The 21,156-nt window shown below is 41.3% G+C and overlaps 1 protein-coding gene across 2 annotated transcripts; it reads right to left on the bottom strand.

Annotated features, from left to right (window-relative positions):
- Positions 1 to 11,918: 11,918 nt before the first annotated feature.
- Positions 11,919 to 20,701, bottom strand: S1PR3 (sphingosine-1-phosphate receptor 3). Of its 2 annotated transcripts, none has more exons than XM_024198940.2 (2): positions 20,302 to 20,701; positions 11,919 to 13,836 (listed from the first exon to the last, which is right to left on the bottom strand). In XM_024198940.2, exon 2 carries the CDS (start codon positions 13,668 to 13,670, stop codon positions 12,528 to 12,530), a length of 1,143 nt encoding a protein of 380 aa, XP_024054708.1. In that variant the 5' UTR covers positions 13,671 to 13,836; positions 20,302 to 20,701; the 3' UTR covers positions 11,919 to 12,527. The 2 variants fall into 2 exon arrangements, with proteins under 2 accessions (XP_024054708.1, XP_024054709.1); XM_024198941.2 differs by lacking the exon at positions 20,302 to 20,701 and adding an exon at positions 16,632 to 16,708.
- Positions 20,702 to 21,156: the final 455 nt, after the last annotated feature.

The following is a 21,156-nucleotide window of genomic DNA, read 5'->3' as shown; positions in this document are numbered from 1 at the left end:
CCCCGTTTTTTTTTTTTTTTTTTTGCTTGGGGCGGCCAAAAAGCCAGAGCCGGCCCTGACGACAACCAAATACACAACATTAAGTAGCACTCTGTCTGGTATCTATGACCATGATTTTAGGAAAGAAAAGTCTTGTTTTGCTTTTTCTGTGATTATATTGTGCAAAGTGACTCTGTAATATTGGCATCTTGTGGTTAGGGCTAAATTAAGGCAATCCAAGGCCTCAGGCACACCCTTCAATGGGTTCGCATGCTATCCTCTTTAGGGTAGCAGCAAGTGTCAGAGTGAAGATGTATGGGACAAGCACACCTCTGAGAGTTATTGTTTCAGGTTCAGTATAGACTCAGACAGGCACTGGTTACCTTTGGGTCACAATTTCAAGCTTTTCTTAGCATTCATGAGGGCTATTTTAAAAATCAAATGAAAGCTGAGATTCTGACTTCATTGTGTCACTCTAGGAGCTGGGACATGAGACATGGCCCTAATAGTGCCTACGCTTTAATCTGGCACAGCCTGTGGTTCAATTTTTATCGTCTCTCAATAATTCCATATCACATTTCTGAAGTTTATTAGTAAAACAAAGTTGTCTCTAACTTGTAGCCCTGCAATCTCTACCTGAGATTGAAAGTCAAACTGGATTCTTTCTGGTCTGTGCATCACCACGCGTAGGAAAGATTCAATAGTGAAAATGGTTGAAACTTTCTAGATGAAAATTTTCCTGTCAGAAAATGTGGTTTTGTCTAATTTCTGCAGAAAAATGTAGAGTTAGACAAAGTTTTTTTGAATTTACGATTGGGGAAATCAAAGGGAAAAAGTTCACTTTGAGTTGACATGTCAAAATGAAATGTTGGTTTGAAACTAAAAATGCCATTTCAAATGTTGATTTGTTTAATTTAATTTAAATTGAAATTGTCGAAATTCTCTGTTTCAACATTTCCGATTCAAACCTTTTCAAAATTTTTTGTTCCATGAAATTTTTTGCTGTTTTGACTCTGTTTGTGCAGAATGGAAATTTATTGTGAAATACCAACATTTCCTGAGGGATTTAGTTAGAATTTAGCTAGCAATTCTGTTTGGTTTATTCTGCTATACCAGAGTGTAACTAACTATAAAAACTAAAGTTGTTTGTACAGAATTTAAAAGGAAAAACATGGACCCCAATCCTGCAAACTTTTAGGGCAGGTCTACAGTACCACTTAAGTCAGCGGTTCCCAAACTGTGGGTTGGGACCCCAAAGTGAGTTGCGACCCCCTTTGAATGGGATCACCATGGCTGGCTTAGACTTGCTGAGGCCCAGGGCTGAAGCCCAAGCCCCACTGCCCAGGGCCAAAGCCAAAGCCCCAGGGCTTCAGCCCTGGGTGGCAGGGCTCAGGTTGCAGCCCTCCCTACTGCGGCAGTGGGGCTTGGGTGGGCTCAGGCTTTGGTCCTGGGGTCGTGAGTAATTTTTGTTGTCAGAAGGGTGCAATGAAGTTTGAGAACCCCTGGCTTAAGTTGATCTAACTTACATCACTCAGGGGTGTAAAAAAGCCCCCTCGCCCCCATGCAACGCAAGTTTTGCACTGCCACACCAGCGCTATGTCAGTGGGAGATGCTCTCCTGCCGACATAGCTTCTTGCCGAGGTGCAGTATGTGATGGGAGAGCGCTCTCCTGTCAGCATAGCGCATCTTCACCAGATGCTCTACAGCATCAGTGCAGCTGCGCTGATGTAGCACTGTAGTGTAGACTTGCCCTTAGTTATGTCAGTAGCACACAGGAGATAATGCATGGAGACTACTTGCATAAATGAAGACTAATCATCTGAGTAAATGTTTGAAGTTCAGACTTCTAGTTTATTTAGCTTTTTAAAAAACAGTCTTTTCCCGCAAAACAACTGAATAGCAATCCATTTTTACATGTTTATTTATTATTACTACTGCTGGGACACTAAAAGATTTTTACACATTTATTTCACTTTATTTAAAATGCACCGGTGTGTCAACACTTCATTCTTTAGGTTTTAAGGACTTTGTGTGAAACCACAACACTTTGCACTTGGTACTTTGCACAAGTGTAAGATGATTGCAAAAGGTGTAAGGCTATGGAGAATCAGATCCCACCTGCCTCCAAACACCTCACAGGAGACTTTTAGCATGGTACAACACAAGGAGAAAAGTGGCTTCTGTGGTACTTAAAACTCACACGATTTCAGAGCTAGGCACCTGCTTAGGTGATTTTGAAAATCCCATTAGGAGTCTATCTGCATCCTTAGCTGCCTAAATACCTTTGGAAATCTGGCCCACAGAATAAAGTGACGGGAGATGGTGCATGAATGAAAGCATTTTAAACGCATTAAAATAAACTTGTAAAAAATCTTATGCATTGTCCCATTTGTAGCCTTCATAAACTGGCAATCAATCAGCTGCATGTAACAGACCCTTTTCCTAACTTACCATTTTTTAGATCACATGGGTACAGTGAAAACATGAGAGATTTGCAGGAAGATTGTAACCATGTAATTGTAATTGCACACAAACACAACCTTTACTTTATGTTTTGAAATTGTAAATGGGCCCTCTGAAAGCTTTAACACATACTTTGGAAATCAGCCTTCAGGTAGGTGGCAAGGAGACACAGAATGATGGAGCGATTTTACTGAATTCTCAAGAATATGTTTCATGGGCTACATCTTCCACTATAATTAAGCTACTTTGAGCAGTTCTGGTGGCATGAAGAAGCTGGAAATGTGGCAAATCTGCCCAGCTCACAATTTCGCTAGGTGAGGTAGTACTGTGGTAGGGAGAGTGACTGGAGAAAAGGGGGCGGTGGTGGCTCCATTGTTCCTGTTCTATGGTGATTCTCAATTCCTGGAATGGATCCTTGTGTGATCCATCACCTGCTCTTGTTGCTGCTCGTTGGATGTGGTCCTGATTGTGAAAATAATAGAATAAGGATATAAATATATGAACGAAGGGCCCAGTCCTGCTGTCATTAAAATCAGTGAGCAATTTGCTAATGATTCTGTGGAAGGAGGCACGATTAAGCCCTTCATGTTGGAGAGTTCAATCCTGTGAAGTGTTGCCAACCCCAAACATTCAAAAATTATGAGTCAGGTCCAAAAAATCAGGATATGGCCTTAAAATTATGAGATTTTTAAAAATCAGAATTGTGGGTTCTTTTTATTTTCTTTCTGGTGTCTGAGGCTTTAGGTTTCATGTTTTCAAGCTTTTTTCCCCCTTGCAGCAACAAAGGCTACTTTTTAGAATGAAAGCTGAGATTAGCACATCATCCCATGACTCCAGGAGCTGGGATTTTACAAAAACAAAACAAACAAACAAAAGAGAGCCAAATTTGCGAGACACATGATAAAACTATGAATATTGCAACACTGGAGTGTCCTCCTTTCCTTCCTAAGGGGTAGTTGAGGATGCTCAGAACTATATAGGAAGCTACTGGTACCTTGCAGTATCAGGCCTATTGTCTAGACACATTCCAAATTATGTGTGATGACAGCTAGAATCTGCCCATCAGTTTGGTTTGCATTTATGTTACAATTGTATGAACCATGTGCAATAGACATGCCTTAGGGCCATGTTACTAAGACATTCTTAAGTAAACCAAATGTTTCACATTAATTTTACAGTAGGTGTGCAAGAGTTATTTGGTTGAGATCAATGCAAATTTTTCAGTGAAGTTGGCCTTATTAGTTCTGGCAGCTGAATTTCAGCCTTGTTTCCAAAGTTTCAGTCAGACATTTTGTTTGCTGCAGAAATTTCAAGCATTAGATGGCACAAAGAAAACAATAAATACCATTAGCTCTTGACTTCCATGAGAGTTCTGCCCGAAAAGTACTCCTGTGATCATCTTCAATAATGCAAGCGTGGGAGAGCTAGGCTGGCCATGTCTGGATGGGGAGCACAGAAGGAGAGCCAGCTTCCATGGCATGCTGCCTCCTTGCCTGGGGAAGACCCTCAGAGCTGAGATTTTGTAGGTCAGGTGACGGTGTGTGGCACAGGAGAGGACAGAGTCAGTCAGCATTCCACAGCATGTTGTCCTGCAGACCACACAGATACCACCAATGGGAGTTAATGCTGTCCCAAGCAGCACTAACTGCTATGGCATCTGTCCTAAGGTTTGTGTTAAGGAGCTGCATGGTAAGCAGCCAATGGTGCCATTGCTCCTGGGACGGCTGAGCCAAAGCCCATTGAAATCAATGGGGTCAGCCTGAAGGTTTGGAGGCCCATGCCTTTTGCCTCTTCTACAACCCCCAAACCCTTCCCCTCTGAGGAGAGTATTAGAAGGAAACTCCATAAGTGTCCCATCATGGGGTTGCGTGGCCCTCTCCTATAGGTTTTCTATGGGAGATTGCAATTTAGGACTGAACAAGGATTATAAGGTATGAATAGAAAATAAAGCAGTGCACGAAGAAGATGTAGGTACATACTAGAAATCTGGCAGGTATCACCTGCCAGTTTTATATGTTCTGTGCCTGGGGTTTATTATTTATTCCCCTCATGGAATGGCATTCTCATATTTCTTAGCATGATAGTCTGCAGGGTCCATGCTGTGCAGTTAGGAGAGGAGAATTAATATTTATACCCTTGTACAATTATTGCTGGCAGACAAAATGCCAGATGCCAGCTACAATTTATTTTTAATGGAATTTATACATATTTACATATTTGTAAGTGATAAATGCCCCCATTTTAAAGCTGGCACATTTTTGCAGTGTCCAGGAAATTTGCAGCTTTATATCAGGACTTTGCAACTTGTGACTGTTTAATAACATTTAGTTACAAATCCATGTTCCAAATTTTTGTCCAGGGCATCAAGGCATAGATCCTCAAAGGTATTTAGTTGTCCAACTAGTTACACACTTAAATACCTTTAAGGATCTGGACTCCAATGTCTACTTGACACAGTGAATAGAGCCAAATATGTACAATAAGTGTAAATATATATAAACAATGCTGTACACTAAGGTGGAATTTTCAGACGTGCAGTCTTCACCCAACTCTGCTGTCACTAAAGTCAGACTCCCATTGATTTTACTGGGAGCAGAGTTAGGCCAATGCTCAATCCTTTTGAAAATCCCACACCAGGAATACGAAATAAAAGAGCTCACCTCAAACACTTACCAACAATATTGAGTTTTTACTTCACATATTTTTTCCAGTTAGACTTTTGTGAAGGTTATCTACCTTGCTGCTGATCAAAGTAGGGGGAACTGTTCACTAAATCATATATTTGACTCTCACACATGTGATAGCCTCAAATTTAAGAAATACAGTGGCTAAATTTAAAATGTGTTAATGCCTAACATGAAGATCTATTCAACAACAACTTTCCCCCCCAGTTCCTCCTCTATCTAAATAACCACCCAGAAAATATTCATTAAAAACCAATGAAAATACATTATAAACTAATGAAAAATAATTAATATAGTTGGTATGGGAAATAGATTGTTTCTCCCGGTGACTAGATTTGTGTAATAATGGCTTCTGTTCCAAGTGAAGTGCTCTAGTCCAAACATAACTTAAATCCTGGCACAAGCTGAGGTTTTTTTGAAGATGAATATGTTTCTTTCAGTCATGAATTTTTTTAAAAATATTCAATATTTATTACTCTTTAGAAACATTTTTGATTGAGAATTGCACAGACTGGTCTCTCTGTAAAGATGAGTGGTGTGTAGAAATACTGTGGTTGTTTATTGTCCCTGGAACTGTTGTGAGTCCAAAATGAAATCTATCATGAAATGTTCTACTATGTCCCAAGTATTTATTAGTCCACTACTAGTGGCCACTTTGATTTTAGAGCTGAATTGAAATCCAGGAAATCTTAGGAAATCCTTCAGCCATGGAATTTAGCCCATTTTTGATTTTCCAACTTGTGCAGGAAATAATGAACTTACCACTACTTTTATCAAATCTAAGGACTTGTGTACATGGCACAACAAAGCACTCTAGAGAGAAATAGTGAATAGTGGAGTGCTGTAACATGTGGTGCTCTAACTGCCCCATGTAGACTCTTCTGCCATGAACTAAAAGGTAGCCGATTAACTAGGTACCTTTCAGTGTGTGCCAGCATGGCCTATATGGGGTAGTAAGACCTCAGAAGATTAGACCACTCTACAAATCACATCCCTCTGGAGAACTTGGCCACACATACAGACAAACTTTAAATGTAGGCAGTGAGCCTGATTCTGATCCCTTTATCCAGGTTTTCCACTCACTAGTTTAACTCATTTTTTACTTCATTGAAGTCATTCCTGATTTAGAGCAGAAACAGAGGGATCAGAATCAGGCCCAGTGTGAACCAGGGCCAAATTCTACAGGGCTTACTTCACTGAGCAGACTGACTGATGTCAATGAACTGCTCATCTCAGCAGAGTAGGTGGAATTTGAGCCCAGTTATTTTAGATTACAACATGCTAGGGAAATAAAATGACACTAGGGCCAAATAATATGTTATGAGTTGGCCTCAGTTACACTGGAGTAGCTCTATTTGCTCCAACAGAGTTATTGTTGATTTATAAGAATCCATGTGAGAACAGAAGCAAACCCCATTAATAAGATTTTGCCAAATACCATTTCCATAACACAAATAATTGCTGCTATATGTTCTGATTCTGGGCCAGATAATATCCTGGTCTGTGTGCTGAGATTTTCCCCTCTCGTGTGCAAAAGGATGGAGTTGGTGGGTTAGCCAACTCCACAGTAACATCCTATTCTTTTCTTGGACACTATGGCAAGCACTCTGAGGGTTGGCATTCATGCAGGAGGAAGGGCACTGATTGGGTGTGCTGCGGGGTGGGGAGTGGGCAGCCCCATGTTGGATCACTGCACATCAACCCAGCCTCCCTCTGATCTCACAGATTACTTGAGAAAGGCAATACCTTGTATTAGCTTTCTTGTAGAATTTCCCCCTTTAAGGAGAGGTCAGAAGTAGCTGTGGCCAGGGATGCTCCTTGCAGCCATGCCACTAGGGAGTGTGGATGGGGAACTGGAGCTATAGAGACAGTGGAGGCAGCACTACTGTAGATGCTAGGGGAATCCTTAGGTTTGTGGGCAGGCCCACAGCTCAGTTCATTCTGTGTCTGGGCAAACAATACTGGCAAAACTCAGAAAACTCTCCTTGAGTTTTCTTCCAATTTAGCCCACTTCCATGGGCTTTACCATTGGAAAGGGCTGTCCAGGCTCCTGAGAGAGGCTGAACCTACAACTCCTGCTGAAGTCAATGGATGAAATTGTGCTCTGATTACATCGGTGTAAATCCTACTTACTCCATTAAATTAAATGGTGCTACACCAGGTTTACACTGGTGGAATTCAGCTCAAAGAGTATGGCCCAGTGAGAGTTGATCAATCCCTCTCAGGGGTTCATAGCTTTGTGGATTTTATGATAGCAGATGGAGTTGTGTGAACATTATTTGTTTTCATTTTCATTAGTATGGCAGATGAAAATAATGAACTTTTGGGCAATACTGCACTTCTAATTATAATTGGTTACTGGGAAATGTGCCTTTATTCTGAAATAGCATAATTCTGCTTGTGTAGCAAACCCTTAGAGCATTTAACTTAATTACTAAGGATCTGAGCCTGTTCCCATTGAAATCAGAGGACAAACTCCCTTTGACTGCAACAGAGTCAAAGCCTATCATATTTGGTTGACATTTTGTTTGTGTAAATACAGCGCTTTCAAGCATGACTTTTATAATTTAACTAAGTTTGCTATACAAACACAAATTCTTGTTCCATTTCTTTGAAAGGTGACTGCTACATCATAACTTTGGTTCAAAGGTTTGAGATTTAAAAAAAAGTTTTCTAAAATGTTTATGGTACTTAATAATTTTAAAATACTGTAACGCTGTAAGACTGTTGGCAATAACAACTCTTGTGAAAGCTCTTTTCCTTAGGTGGTTTCTTTTGTAGTCTGGAACAAAAATAAAGGCTCCAGTTCATGAAACAATGAGTGTGAAGCGTGTATTTCTTTTGTGGATTTTCCTCTGTGTACAACAAATCAGCTACAGACTGAGAGTCTGATTCTGATCCCACGTAAGTGCAACTCTTGGCCCAGTGCAGACCCAGCTATTTGGACTGCATTCGAAGATATTCTTTGCTGTTTGGGGTGAAAGAATTAAGGATGGATTCCTCCACAGCACCTGTAGTCCCATCATCACTGCCAATCCCCTAGTTTCCCTGCCCCTAAATCCCCACTCTGTTTGCACTGCCAGGTGGGTTTCCTAAATCCAGGCTCCCCTATCTACAGTAGAGCCATGCTGGTTCTGCAGTGGGCAGTGCTCTGAATTCCCATGAAGAACAGAGCTAGATTTATCCATTTGTGTAGAACTGCCTCATATATTGTAATATTGGCTATTGCATAGGCATGCACAGGCTGAATAGCTAGCTTTAAAATGAGCACAGTGCTGAGCTGCAGGAAGTGTGAGTCTGAATGATGAGTTTCCTCTCCATTGGAATCCACTGCCAGAATCAGGGGGAGAGAGCAGGGTTGAGTGGAAGGTTGCCATGTCAACCCAGCACCATGAGGCCCCAAACAGTTGAATGGCTTATGTAACTTGTAGATTGGGCTAACTCACATAGTTTCTTAGAATGGAATTGGGCTTTTAAGCTCAGGTTTATGGACATGTATATGGGTTTTGGCTACGACAGTAGAACCTCAGAGTTATGAATACTAGAGTTACAAACTGACCAGTCAACCACACACCTCATTTGGAACCTGAAGTACACAATCAGGCAGTAGCAGAGCCAAAAAAAAAAAAAAAAAAAGCAAATACAGTATAGTTCTGTGTTAAATGTAAACTACTAAAAAAATAAAATAAAGGGAAAACAGCATTTTTCTTGTGCATAGTAAAGTTTCAAAGCTGTATTAAGTCAATGTTCAGTTGTAAACTTCTGAAAGGACAACCATAATGTTTTGTTCAGAGTTACAAACATTTCAGAGTTACTAACAACCTCCATGCCCGAAGTGTTTTTAACTGAGGTTCTACTGTATGTATTTTCATTCTTATTTCAGATCTAAGTATGGAGACACACATAACATTCTTAACTTGAGGCATGGGGTAAGTTTCACTGCCCTGCACTTTAAGCAACAGGGGGACGGTGTTGTCTGGCTGGCCAGGAGAAGAGGGCAATGCTTTTGGGCTTGGTGCGGGGGGAAGGAGACATAAAACTGCTGGAAAAGCAGTCAGCATGGTGGATGACTCACTACCTAGGAATGAGGGGTTTAAAAAGATCAGCCTGGGCCTGGACCTTCCCCTCATCACTTGGAACAGGCTAGGCAGCACCCACTCTCCCTCCCTATTTAGGTCAGAAATATGCCGGTGATTAGCTATATCTGCGGTGGGCATTATGCTAGCCACCCCATTAATGGGGGCTGGGAAGGAATTTTTCCCTTATGACCATACTGGCCAGGTGCAGTGGGTTTTTTTTGCCTTCCTCGCAGCAGGTTCAGGTGGGCTCTGTTCATGCACAGCATGATGGGCGGTAGGCCATATGTCACAACTCTTTATTTAAGTGTATAGTGGATGTTCAGTGCAGGTACTCCATAAACTAAGGCACAAAAGAACAGATAAATGGCTTGGAAAAGGAATTAAGGAGAGGTGCTTGGTAATTGAGTGAGCTGGGGGCAGTTGGGGACTCCTCTGATTGGTACAGCAGGGAGCCAACCACCCATAATTATAGTCCACCTTAACCCCTCCTACGAGGGGGGCGGGGGTGGTCGGTAAGGTCCCAGCAAGGGAATTGCTGGAGAGACCTGGATGAAAAGGGGGGGGGAGGGAGGTGGTGGAAGCCCCTCCCCCCCGGAATTGGCTGGAATTGGAGGTTTCCGGCAGTGGATCTGCTGGAGGCACATGAACCGAAAGGTGGGGGACTGAAAAAAGCACTCCCCCCCGGGTGAATTGTGGGGGTTTCACCTGCATTGCATATTTTATCCACCAGGTTAGTCCCAGACATCTAATAATAAAGTTGTGGCCTGATTAAACCCATATCTAATGTCTCCTGTCATTCTTTCCACATAGCCAGACAACAACCACACTGCTTTCCCTCACACTAATGGGAGTTGAGTTGCTAAAGCCCTTCCTGTTTACAATAGCTGAGAATGCAGCTTTTGGGCTGGGGAAGACTGGTCATTTAAACAAATCAAACATTTAGAAGAACCAGGTAACAGAAGGACTTTAGCAAACATTTTTAATGACACTCATTTCAAGAGAGCTGTCCAAGACCGGAGAGTATAACCACACATCACTCCAAGATGTAAAGAGGTAAACCATGAAACTATAATACAGCCACAGTTCAGCTTATAATGAATACACATACAAATCCTACAGCTTTGATTCACTTCATAGTCACAGTTCACTCTCCTTTGTCATTACACTTGTTTTCTTGCCACTCTTTGCCAAGGTTTTCTTTCAAGTGGCTAATAAATTGTAACTCACTGCTTTGGGCAGTCTCTATTTTATACAAGTCATTTCATATTTATTGGTATCTTCACAGTTGCTGCAAAATCAGCCTCTTTCTTTTTACAGCTGTCAAAAGACTACTGCTGATATTTTTAACACGTAGACGCTTACCTTGCACTTGACAATGAAAAGACAAAATAGTATATGTTGAAAGGTGTTTGCTACATACATTACATGGTTTATGCACTGTACATACTTGGACATATTCTTTAAACACAGCTGCTTTAATCAAGATAAGAGAAAAAAACTAAGCACCAGTTTTTGTAAGTTGTGAATTAAGAAGGGTTATGATTGTTTGAGGATTACGATACCTTACTTAGTGATTTCCTGCCATTGTAGGGGCTTCAGGCAGTGGTGCACCTCTTCTTTCCCTATGGCACATAATAATCTAGTCTCCTGTGGGCTGTAATACTTTGGTCTAATTTTGGCTGTTGAATTTAATGTGTGGGTGCTGGGTGGGGTGGGGGACTGTGATATACAGCCACTGAGACTAGATGATCTGGTGGTCCCTTCTGGTCTTAAACTCTATGACTCTAATGCTTGGTTTAATTAATTTAAACTGGGATTTTCAAATAGGTCCAAGGGAGTTAGGTGCTCAACTGCTATTGAAAGTCAATGGGAGCTAATTTGAGCACTAATTCATATAAGTCCCTTTGAAAAATCCTAGCCTTAAAGCACAATTCATTTATACTTGTGTGTGAATCAGGCATGCTGCACTGACTTCAAGCAAGGTATGCTGATTTAGACCAGCTGAGGCTCTGGGCCCATATATTTATGAGCTGTTAATCACAATGGACCAGACTCCTCTTGGGAGAATGCATTTGGAAGGGGACAGCGGGGCAGGAAAAGTCCACAAAGTCCTCAGAGGGGATAGATTTGGGGTGCCAAGGTGGGTGCAGAGGGACTGGTCCCCAGTGGACTCATGGGCGGTCATTCCACATCCAGAGGAACAAACTCTGATATCCCTTCTCTTGTGCAGCATGACGCCAAACGAACAGTTCTGCATGAGCTGGATCTGTCCCTAGAAGCTGTTAATACAGCTTCACGCTGTACTAGCTCCTGGATGGAACTCCAGAGATTCTGAAAGTATTTTGTCATGGTCCATTGCCTTTTAAAAGAAAGCCTGCTTTAACTGTGGAAGAATGCCACTTCGTAGAGACTTTCACAGGTTAACATACTGTTTGCAATATACAGTATTTAAAAAGGTAAGTAAAAATACATGCATTGAAAAAGTACCTACACTTGATATATGTGTGAATTGTTAGATCATATTTTAACTACCTTGAATAACAAACATATATACTCACTGTCAATGGTTATTTGCTACAGTTTGCTTAAAATAAACTAAAAAAATTTGGCCACAGCCCTAGTGATCATACTGTTACTATGCAAACATGAGCAATCTGTGGTTACTGGGTGCAAGAAAAAGTACTGAGTAGACATAGCATCTTCATCTGCTCAGTTCAGGATTACTACTTCATACATTTTCAAACATACTATTTGAAATTTCTACATATTTGTATAATCTGTATTATTGCATTATATACTGTAATACTATGCGTAGCATAATACAAAGTTTTGCCATACAATTACTATTTAATAAAGAAATGTACAAATATACAGTTATTTATACCACATACATGTAAGGCTATTAACATAATAGCAAGATATGTATAGAGAAATATAATGCACTTTGTATAATGTAAGTAACCTTTGTCCCAATTAACAATAAACAGGATAGTAGGATATGTATAATAGCTGACGTTTCTTGTAGGTGATGTAGATGTACTCTAAGATCAGACTTTACCAAATACACTGATGTCATGCATGTAATAATGATACACAAGAATTTTGTGCAGACTGTTGGGTAGTAGAAAAAGCTTTCCTGAGTCAGATCTTTTACAGAATTAAAACCCAAACCAAAACAAGTCATGTGATAAATAGACACTCAGTTAAATAAGTGGTTAGTATTTTCCCCTATGATTTAAGTTATGATTTAAGTGCATGAAAAATGAAAGTTTGTAATTGAATCCTAAAAAGCCATAGACGAGTCCTTGACTTGCTGAGTCCTTCATTTGCACAAGTTTCCATTCTGAAATGGTGATTTATCTTTTTCAGTTATACTTGAGGGAACACTAATCTGTGGGAAATCATCCTTTGGTTTCTGTGCATTGCTGCTGCTAGACTTACTTCGGCTTTGATCTGGAGTGGGCTGAATAGGCAAAGATCTAGACACATTGGTCTTCACTAGACAGCCACAAACAAGGCGAAAGAAAGCCCGACGCATTTCCTTGCTGGCTAAAGTGTAGATGATGGGATTCATTGCAGAATTGAGGACAGCCAAAGCAATGAACCAGTCAGCCTTGTATAAAATGGCACACTCTTTTACTCTGCAGGCTACATCTATAAGCAACAGAATAAATAATGGAGACCAACAGGCAATGAAAACACCAACTACAATAACAACTGTCCTAAGTAGTGCCATAGATCTCTCTGAGTTACTATGATTAGTGACGTTACGGCTACTGGATTTTACCAGTATGTAAATACGTGCATAAAGGATAACAATTGCCACCAAAATGGCTATGAAGATACTTATGCAAAATACAACATATTTCTTGGAATAAAGAGGCAAAATTGTTGAGCAGTCTGGTAAATTGTTGATACAGTTCCAGCCGAGGATTGGTAAGGCACCCAGGGAAACCGAGATAAGCCAACATGTTCCAATAAGAAGGAAGACTCTGTACTTTTTATTTGCATCATAAGGCCTCATTTTAATCATAGTTAAATGTCTCTCAATGGCTATGGCTAATAAGCTTAAAGTGGAAGCTCCTAGGGCAACAAACATACTTCCTTCCCTAATAAACCAGATTGTGTAGGACAGGCTCAGAGTTCTTTTTCCAGACATAAGAATGTTTACTATGTAAACAATTCCAGCCAACAGATCACAGAGAGCTAGATTGCCAATAAAAAAGTACATACGGTTGTGAAATTTGTTATTTTTCCATATGGCAATCAACACCATCAAGTTTTCCAGGACTATGAAACTACATATGATCAGAAATGAAACAGTTGTTAACCCTATGTGATCAGTTGCCTTTTCTTTTAGAATAAGTTTCCCTGTATAATTATAATGTAGCACGATTAGAGAGTCAGATTCTTCATTTCCTGGAGGGGTGAACGTAGCAACAAATGGCATGGTAACTGTTGCCATAATTTGTTTTGTTTTTTAAAATCATGAAAGTTTAATTCCAATATCTTTCCACAAGAGGGAGCTCAAGTCACATTCCCTATCGCAGTTCTCTGAGTCGTTTGAAGATGCCCCAGGCTTCAGTAGTTGTTGCATGTCAACATCCAGCAGTGGCAGCGAAACCAAGAACCTGGTGAAGAAAAAAAGTCAGTAGAGTCAATATCACTGTCTTTATATAAAGGAAATCCTATGTATATGCCTTGTAATGATATATACCATGGGGAACATTAAATATATACCAAGGACTGGCATTACAGTGGGTTTGATCATTTGGTATCTGAAAGCCAACCACCTACTAACTAAAACTTTAGGCATGTACTTTGATTATAATTCTACTGATGAAAAAAAAGAGGTAAATGGAGGGTATTGACGCCTTATGTTGTCGGATCCAAAATATCTATTGCTGAGTAAACAAAGTACTGTATGTTGAACTGAGGAGTAGGGAGGAAGGTTTAGCACAAACACCCAACCAATCTCAGGGAGTTTAGCAACTACCCAGTTTTGACTCTAAGCAGGAATAAGTGTAAGTAGTTTTACTTAAAATCCTCCAAAGCCAACACAATTTTTAAGATAACAAATCAGATCCTCAGATCCTGTTATGCTCCCTGGGCCACTGAAGAGGTACAAAGTGACTTTGCACCATCTCTAAAGTGTTGATGAGCATGGGAGAATCCAGAGGTGATGATGAGGCAGCTTGGGATAGGATGGGGATATTCTGGGACAGGTCAGGAGTGTGACAGGGTCTAGGCAGCGGTGCTTGAATGCTATGTGCTCTGCTGATGTCTAACCAGTGGAACATCCCTGTGACTGTTATAAGTGGCTGTGGGAGCTGTTTTGGTCCCTGGCAGCCCTAGGATTAAGAAAGGTATAAAGGTGGATTTTAGCCACTTGTGCTCAACTTGTCAGGTGCCCAGGCCCCAGCTGATACTGTAATAGATGTGCTATAAATGCCTAAAATAGTTTCTCTCTCTAAACATGGCAAAATTATACTATTTATAGTTAAGTTGATGTCTGAAAACCCATGAGCTCAAAGACAATTCTACTAGTTGGTTGCATTAGGTAACTTTTCAGTATCATTACTTTATATACAAACTAAGTCCAACCTTTATTTGTACCATCTAATGAAAAGAAATCAGTAGTTCATAGCATGTAACTTCAGAACTACATTAGTTTCTCGATTTAATTATACGTGAAAGATTAATCAGACTTAATATTTTACTAAGACTTTTAAAAATAGCTTTAATTTTTCGTTCTCTGTCATGACTTTGAATCATCACTAGTTTTTCCCATGAACTTTGATGTAATATAAATTCACAATAGAGTCTCCGAGACTCATTTTTTTTATTATGGCATACAAATACTGCAAAAGGACTACATGACTATGCAAAAATATGTGATGATGTAAGTATGGTGGTGCTTCAGCCTTATGATTTTGCAGGAATTGTTAGAACTTAGATACTGCATGGTCAGACTGGTACCAACACTTAGTTATTAGGTACTATAGAAAATACATATACTGTTCAATAAACACTATTACAACTTGGGCCTGATCCTTTCCCCACTGAAGATGGGAGGCAAAACTCCCATTGATGTCACTGGAATAGGATTGGACCATTAGGTTGACAACAGTTTTTCTGAAGCCCTATAAATCTGAACCTTTTAAACAAAACAACTTTATTCTAAGCAAAGGTTGACTATCATAAATAATTTACAATCTGCACACTGTATTGCACTGAAACTTTTTGGGTGTTTCTCCTTCACTACAAAAGGAATTTCACATTGTCCACATTCATTGTAAGTGCCTTCCCACTAAAATGCATTCTTATGTGTGACCATAGAAGAAATCAGATAGCCATAGTTAGATCAAGCAAGGATGTTCATCACTGGGCACACAACAAAATGATTAGTTGATGTATATATAATAGAGAATACATAACAAAATGACGGCTCTACTCACAAAATAGTGACTACTGAAATATTTATTTTGTTCATGCGATACTGTAAGTTGGAAACCTACTTACAGTATCACATGCAACAAAATAAATATTTCAGTAGTCACTATTTTGTGAGTAGAGCCGTCATTTTGTTATGTATTTTCTATTATGTAGCTCTATTAAAGTCAGTGTAGCTGCACCAATTTACACCACCTGACGACATGGACTATATATTTAATCAACAGAAAATACACAGGATATCTTCCATTGTTCTTAACTACCTCTTGTTAAAATTATGATCATATGCAGTATCACAATCAAAGTAAACCTTTGCTTGCTTTGGACAGTGTATTGGATGATCAACAATAGAGTTTCCTGCTGAACAATGATTTCGTCAACATGATCTAAAGAAAGCAATATTACCTGTTAGGACCTACAGAAAATGAATCTCACTGATGAACCTTTTCAATGTTTATATTAATAATAATGCAATAAATAATTTAAGAAAATGCTGGAAAATTAAAATTTAATCTGGAAGCAACATTTAAAAGTAATGTTTTGGACCATATTATGCTATTGATTTTTAAGCAGCACTTTCTGTACTACAGCACTACAGATGTAGACATTCTACAAAATGTCTTAATGCCAGTTACATACAAATGACTGGTCAGTGCATACTAATCCTTCTGTTTCTCCTGTTGTCCATAGAGTGTTCCAAGTAAAATAGGGTAGATGAGACCAACTTCTAATGTAACAAAGAAACAGGACCTTCCCACACTCACTTCTTCTAAATAAAACAAAAGCCATCCATGTCTTCTTCATACATCATAAATTAAAGAAACAAAAAAAAATCACAAAACCCTAATTTATTTCCAGGTCTCCTTTAAAATTGCCCTAGCAGAAAATTGTTTCCAGATAAACAATAACAGCAGAAAAGCTGTGAAACTTCTCTCTCTCCCATCATATTTATAACAATGTGATATCCACTCACCTTGAAAAACTGAGGTTCACATGAACATCTCACTGAGAACACTTAAATATCAAATCTTCATCTACATGTCTGATTCAGCTGTTCTCAATGCAGACCTCAAGGTAGGGGGCAAAGGTGGATGTATATCACCTTTACACCTCACTTTATCCCCCAAACCCCAGTGCTGCTAGGGGCCAGTTTGTCCCTATACAAAGTATAGCAGCCTCCTTGCTGCTCTAACTCACACCAGCAGAAATGGCCCCCCAGCACCCACTAAGTTGGCCTGGGATCCCAAAGCAAAGCAGCGCTGCCAATATGCTCTCCATGCTGAGAACAGAGGGAGTAGTATAGAGTCAGTAATGTGGCTGTGGTAGCTGGGGATTTTCCCATGTCAGGGAAATACCTAACTGCCCAATTAATACACTTCGTGGTCTCAGTGTGCTGCTGGAGTGGTTCATAGGCCTGTGTGGAAGCCAAAGATCTGCCCCAACACTGTTGGCTCCAGTTTTGCACCACTGAAATCAATGGAGCAGGAGCTGGTCCATTACACATAAGTAATGTATAGGGTCTATCTTGCAAAGTGCTAAGCAACTCCTGTAAGACTCCTATTGGGAACTGAGGGTTCTCAGCATCACACAATAGACATTCAGCAACTTGCAGTAGACTGAAGAAATAAGTCTTCTAGGAGTTATGTTATTTGGAACAACAACAGAGCAACTTTGCTCTCAGTTACACCCACCCTGAAGGCAAAGAGGTTTTATGGGTGTAAAGGAGAAAAGAGTTTGGCTCATTGTTTCTATGTTCTCCTTCTTACTTTTGTCTATACAAGGACATATTATATTACACAGTCACATTGGTAACTGAATTATATCTCTATCCAGTACACCACTGGAACTGACCTTTCCCTACATTCCAAGCAGCAACAAAAAAAACCCCTCTGAATAAAGGGACTGGAGAGTCCACACATTCCAGGTCTCCATCCTTCGCCATATGTAGCCATTTGCTTTACCCACAAATGACAATTTTAAGAAAGGAGAAGGAAAAGAAAAGAATATGTGTACGACATCAAACTTGCTTCTATTTTATTTATTTTAAAAGCTTTTCCAGACGATGAGTAAATGTGTGTAGTTTGTCAGGCATGCCCTGGTGGCATTAAATTTAAGAATACAAAAAGCTTTCTGAGAACATAGGTGAATTTTAATCTACATTCCCAATTTGAAATTGAATGGCTCTAGCTGCAAATGGAATTTAGACAACAAACTTCAGCTGCAGAACAATATTTCTTGGAAAGCACAAACAAACAAAAAGAAATTTAAAAGTTTTTAAAATGAATGTGCTGGCAGTTTTATGGCTTAGGCCAAAACCTTTAATAAAGCGTTATTTTTCTTGGCTTCTAGCTTTTAGACAACAGCATTTTGCATTAGTAATTCTTCCAAGTAGCAAGCGTGCAACTCTCATACAGGAGCTCTGGGTGTTTTGAATCTTGGCTTTAAGCATATTGGCAAAAGTTATCTTTACTCCTTTCTTCTCCTCACTCCCTCTAGCTACCCTCCCTCCTGAGAAAGAATCCACTGTTCAGTTTCCAGATTCTAAAAAGTTGCAGTGACCCCAACTTTCACTCACTTGGGTCAAAGCTCTTTCTTTTCTAAACAAAGAACTGAGGTATGCAGAGAGTCACTATTCTAAATAGGAAGTAATTTTCTAATCCGGAACAACTCTCATGACTTTACCTGTTTAACCAATCTCCCGAAAATTCAATCAGCGTGACACTAAGCCTTCACTTTACATATCAAACTAATTTCTCTTCCAAGATCTTTCCAAATAAAGTGGCAACAAATAAATCTAAAAAAAAGCAGCAAGTGGCACCAACATGTACTTTTTCAGGTTATCTAGTACAGTATAAGGAAACCTTAGAAATTACATTAAGTATAGTACGTAGGACAAAGAACTGATTATAAAAGCTGACATGGGAGTTGTATAACTTTAAAAAAGCCTCCAAGACTAACCACCACATGAGAGTATTGAGGAATAAAATATGACAGGTACTAAAATTTGCAAGAAAAAAATGAAATAACTTGTAATGCAATGACCAGAGAAATGCAGGGCTCACAGCATATAACTTTGCCTAAGCTAATGTAACAACCAGCTGTAGGTGGAGATCCAAATTTGTAATTGACTCCAATACTACACCACTCTTGGGCTGTAAGGCTTGGGAATGATGATATTTTCAGTTTCAAGGAACTTGATCACCAACCTTGATACTTTACTAGCACCTCCAGGACTGTTCACTGGAACTGCCCTATCACACAGCCGGTCTAAATCGTGTTCTTAGCACAATGGAGGTAAGGCTGGCTGGTTGGTTCTTGACTACTTAGGCATATCCCTTCAGGTGAAATTCGTAATAATTAATCAACATGGAAATAGGACAAAGAATATGTGGTTTTATAACTGGGACTAGCAAGAGTGATGGACTCGTTGTACCACAATTCAGGGCCTCTGACTTTAGTTGAAACGTTTAAATGCAAATCGGTCTAAAATCATGACTAAGCAAATAAGTCTGGATCTGTCCAAACTAGCTGATCTCTCTCTCTCTCTCTCTCTCACACACACACACACACACACAATCCTTTCCTCGCAAAGCATATCGCAGCCATCAGACTAGTGCAAGTGACCTGAGCCCACAAATAGCAAAACTACCTCAGCGTCCTTCTGACACAGTACACCCACTCATGGCGTAAAGGTCAGCCCCAGGCATTCAGGTTAAGGATAAAGTATTTGATACGCCACTACACTGCTAGCTCCAGCTAGCTCAGAAGAGTGAGGTGCCAGTGAACAAGAGGTGGCATGTACGGTTTAGTTGTTGGCCCCACCTCTGTAATGGTCTATAATGTCTAGCTAGGTTATTTCTGTAAGCACCACTTTATACGTAAGTGCCTCCCCAGAGCCCTGTTTTCTGCATCTACCCGCCAGAATAGCACGCTCCGCTTTAAATCCCCACTCTGGGTCCCCTGCCCTCTGTCTGACTAGAATCAACCCCGCGTCGTGTCAGGCTTGAGCTGGAGCGACAGGCGTGAAAGTTCGGATTCCGGAACGCGAGGGACAAGGTGACTCGCGAGCGGCAGCGAGGGAGGTGGGTCCCGCGCTCGGCAGCGAGACCGCTAGCTAGGCTCACTCCCGTGCATTCGTTAGAAGCCAACACGAGCTGGAAACCAGCCCGCTCGCACCGCGCCACCTGCACGGATTGCAAGGAGAAGTGAGACTCGTTAGAAAAACGCCAGGCGAGCCGCGAGCTTCCAGGAAAAGCCAATCGGAGAGTCCAAAACTTCCCCAAACTCTGCAGCCGGCTCTCCGCAAGGGGAGGACTGGATGGACTCACAAAGCCGGGTGGGGGTGTGCGGGGCTGAATTCCAAGCAGGAATCAAGCATGACCCCCTCCCCCCGCTTTTTAAAAACTCCCTTCCCCGAACCAGCGCCAAATAATCCAACCAGCCAACAGATACCTCACTAGCGACCTATAGCCGGGCAATTAAAGACGATCGTGACTCGGATCGTGAGTCCTGTAGTTATTATTATAGACACCTCTTGACTAACTGCCCCTGCAGCGGCGAGTTGAGCGTAGCCAGGTTTCTAAAGAGAGTTTCCTGTAGTTGAAAAGTGCGGGGATCAGCGGTTTAGCTTTGCTTGTACTCACGTTCTACACCCGAGCTATTGCCTGCACACTCCCAGCTCGCCTCTGCCGCTCGGGAGCATTCGGGGACCCAGCACCCTGGAGAAGATGGGTGTCTCTGTGGGTGTCCTCCTAGTCCTCAGGGTGTGGGTGACGGCTCTGGCGCGCCTGCAGCTGCACTGGTCTCAGGCAAATGCCCCCGAAGCCGCTTCTTTTTGGCTCCCTGCTTTCTCCACTCACCGACTCTGTTCCGGGCCAAGCAGGGACCAGCCAGCAAACGCGTCAATTCCAGCTGAACCTTCCCCCAGCCGCACCGTGTGACTCTCCCCTGCAGCGAGTCAGCGCTCTGCAGTGTCTCGGGGATGCTCAGCAAACTTCCCGGGCTGCCTGGGAGGAGCCGCAGCGCACTGCCCCGCTTCACAGTGCCTCCCCTCTGTGTCCCCCTCCTCCCATTCCCAGCTCTCTGGTCCTTCCACTCCCTTTTGTCCCTCCAAGGCTATGTCTTCACTACAGGGGAGGAGGGTGTCGATTTAAGATAGGCAAATTCAGCTACGCGAATAGCGTAGCTAAATTCGACATATCGCAGCCGACTTACCCCGCTGTAAGGACGGTGGCAAAATCGACCTCTGCGGCTTCCCGTCGACGGCGCTTACTCCCACCTCCGCTGGTGGAGTAAGAGCGTCGATTCGGGGATCGATTGTTGCGTCCCGACGAGACGCGATAATTCGATCCCCGAGAGGTTGATTTCTACCCACCGATTCAGGCGGGTATTGTAGACCTAGCCTCAGCCTCTGTCCGTCCCCTTCCTCTCTGCTCCTTCTACGTCCTGTGGCCCACTCCTACCTGAGCCTTCCACCTCTTGCCATTATTCGATTCCCC

This window comes from Terrapene carolina, unplaced genomic scaffold (assembly GCF_002925995.2).
Source record: "Terrapene carolina triunguis isolate 2854851 unplaced genomic scaffold, T_m_triunguis-2.0 Scaffold113, whole genome shotgun sequence".
Classification (NCBI taxonomy): Eukaryota; Metazoa; Chordata; order Testudines; family Emydidae; genus Terrapene; species Terrapene triunguis.
This window is presented reverse-complemented; position numbering and strand designations above follow the sequence as displayed.

Bases quoted from the DNA above. Each gene is read 5' to 3' on its own strand.
- S1PR3 (XM_024198940.2), bottom strand. From the start codon at position 13,670: ATGGCAACAGTTACCATGCCATTTGTTGCTACGTTCACCCCTCCAGGA.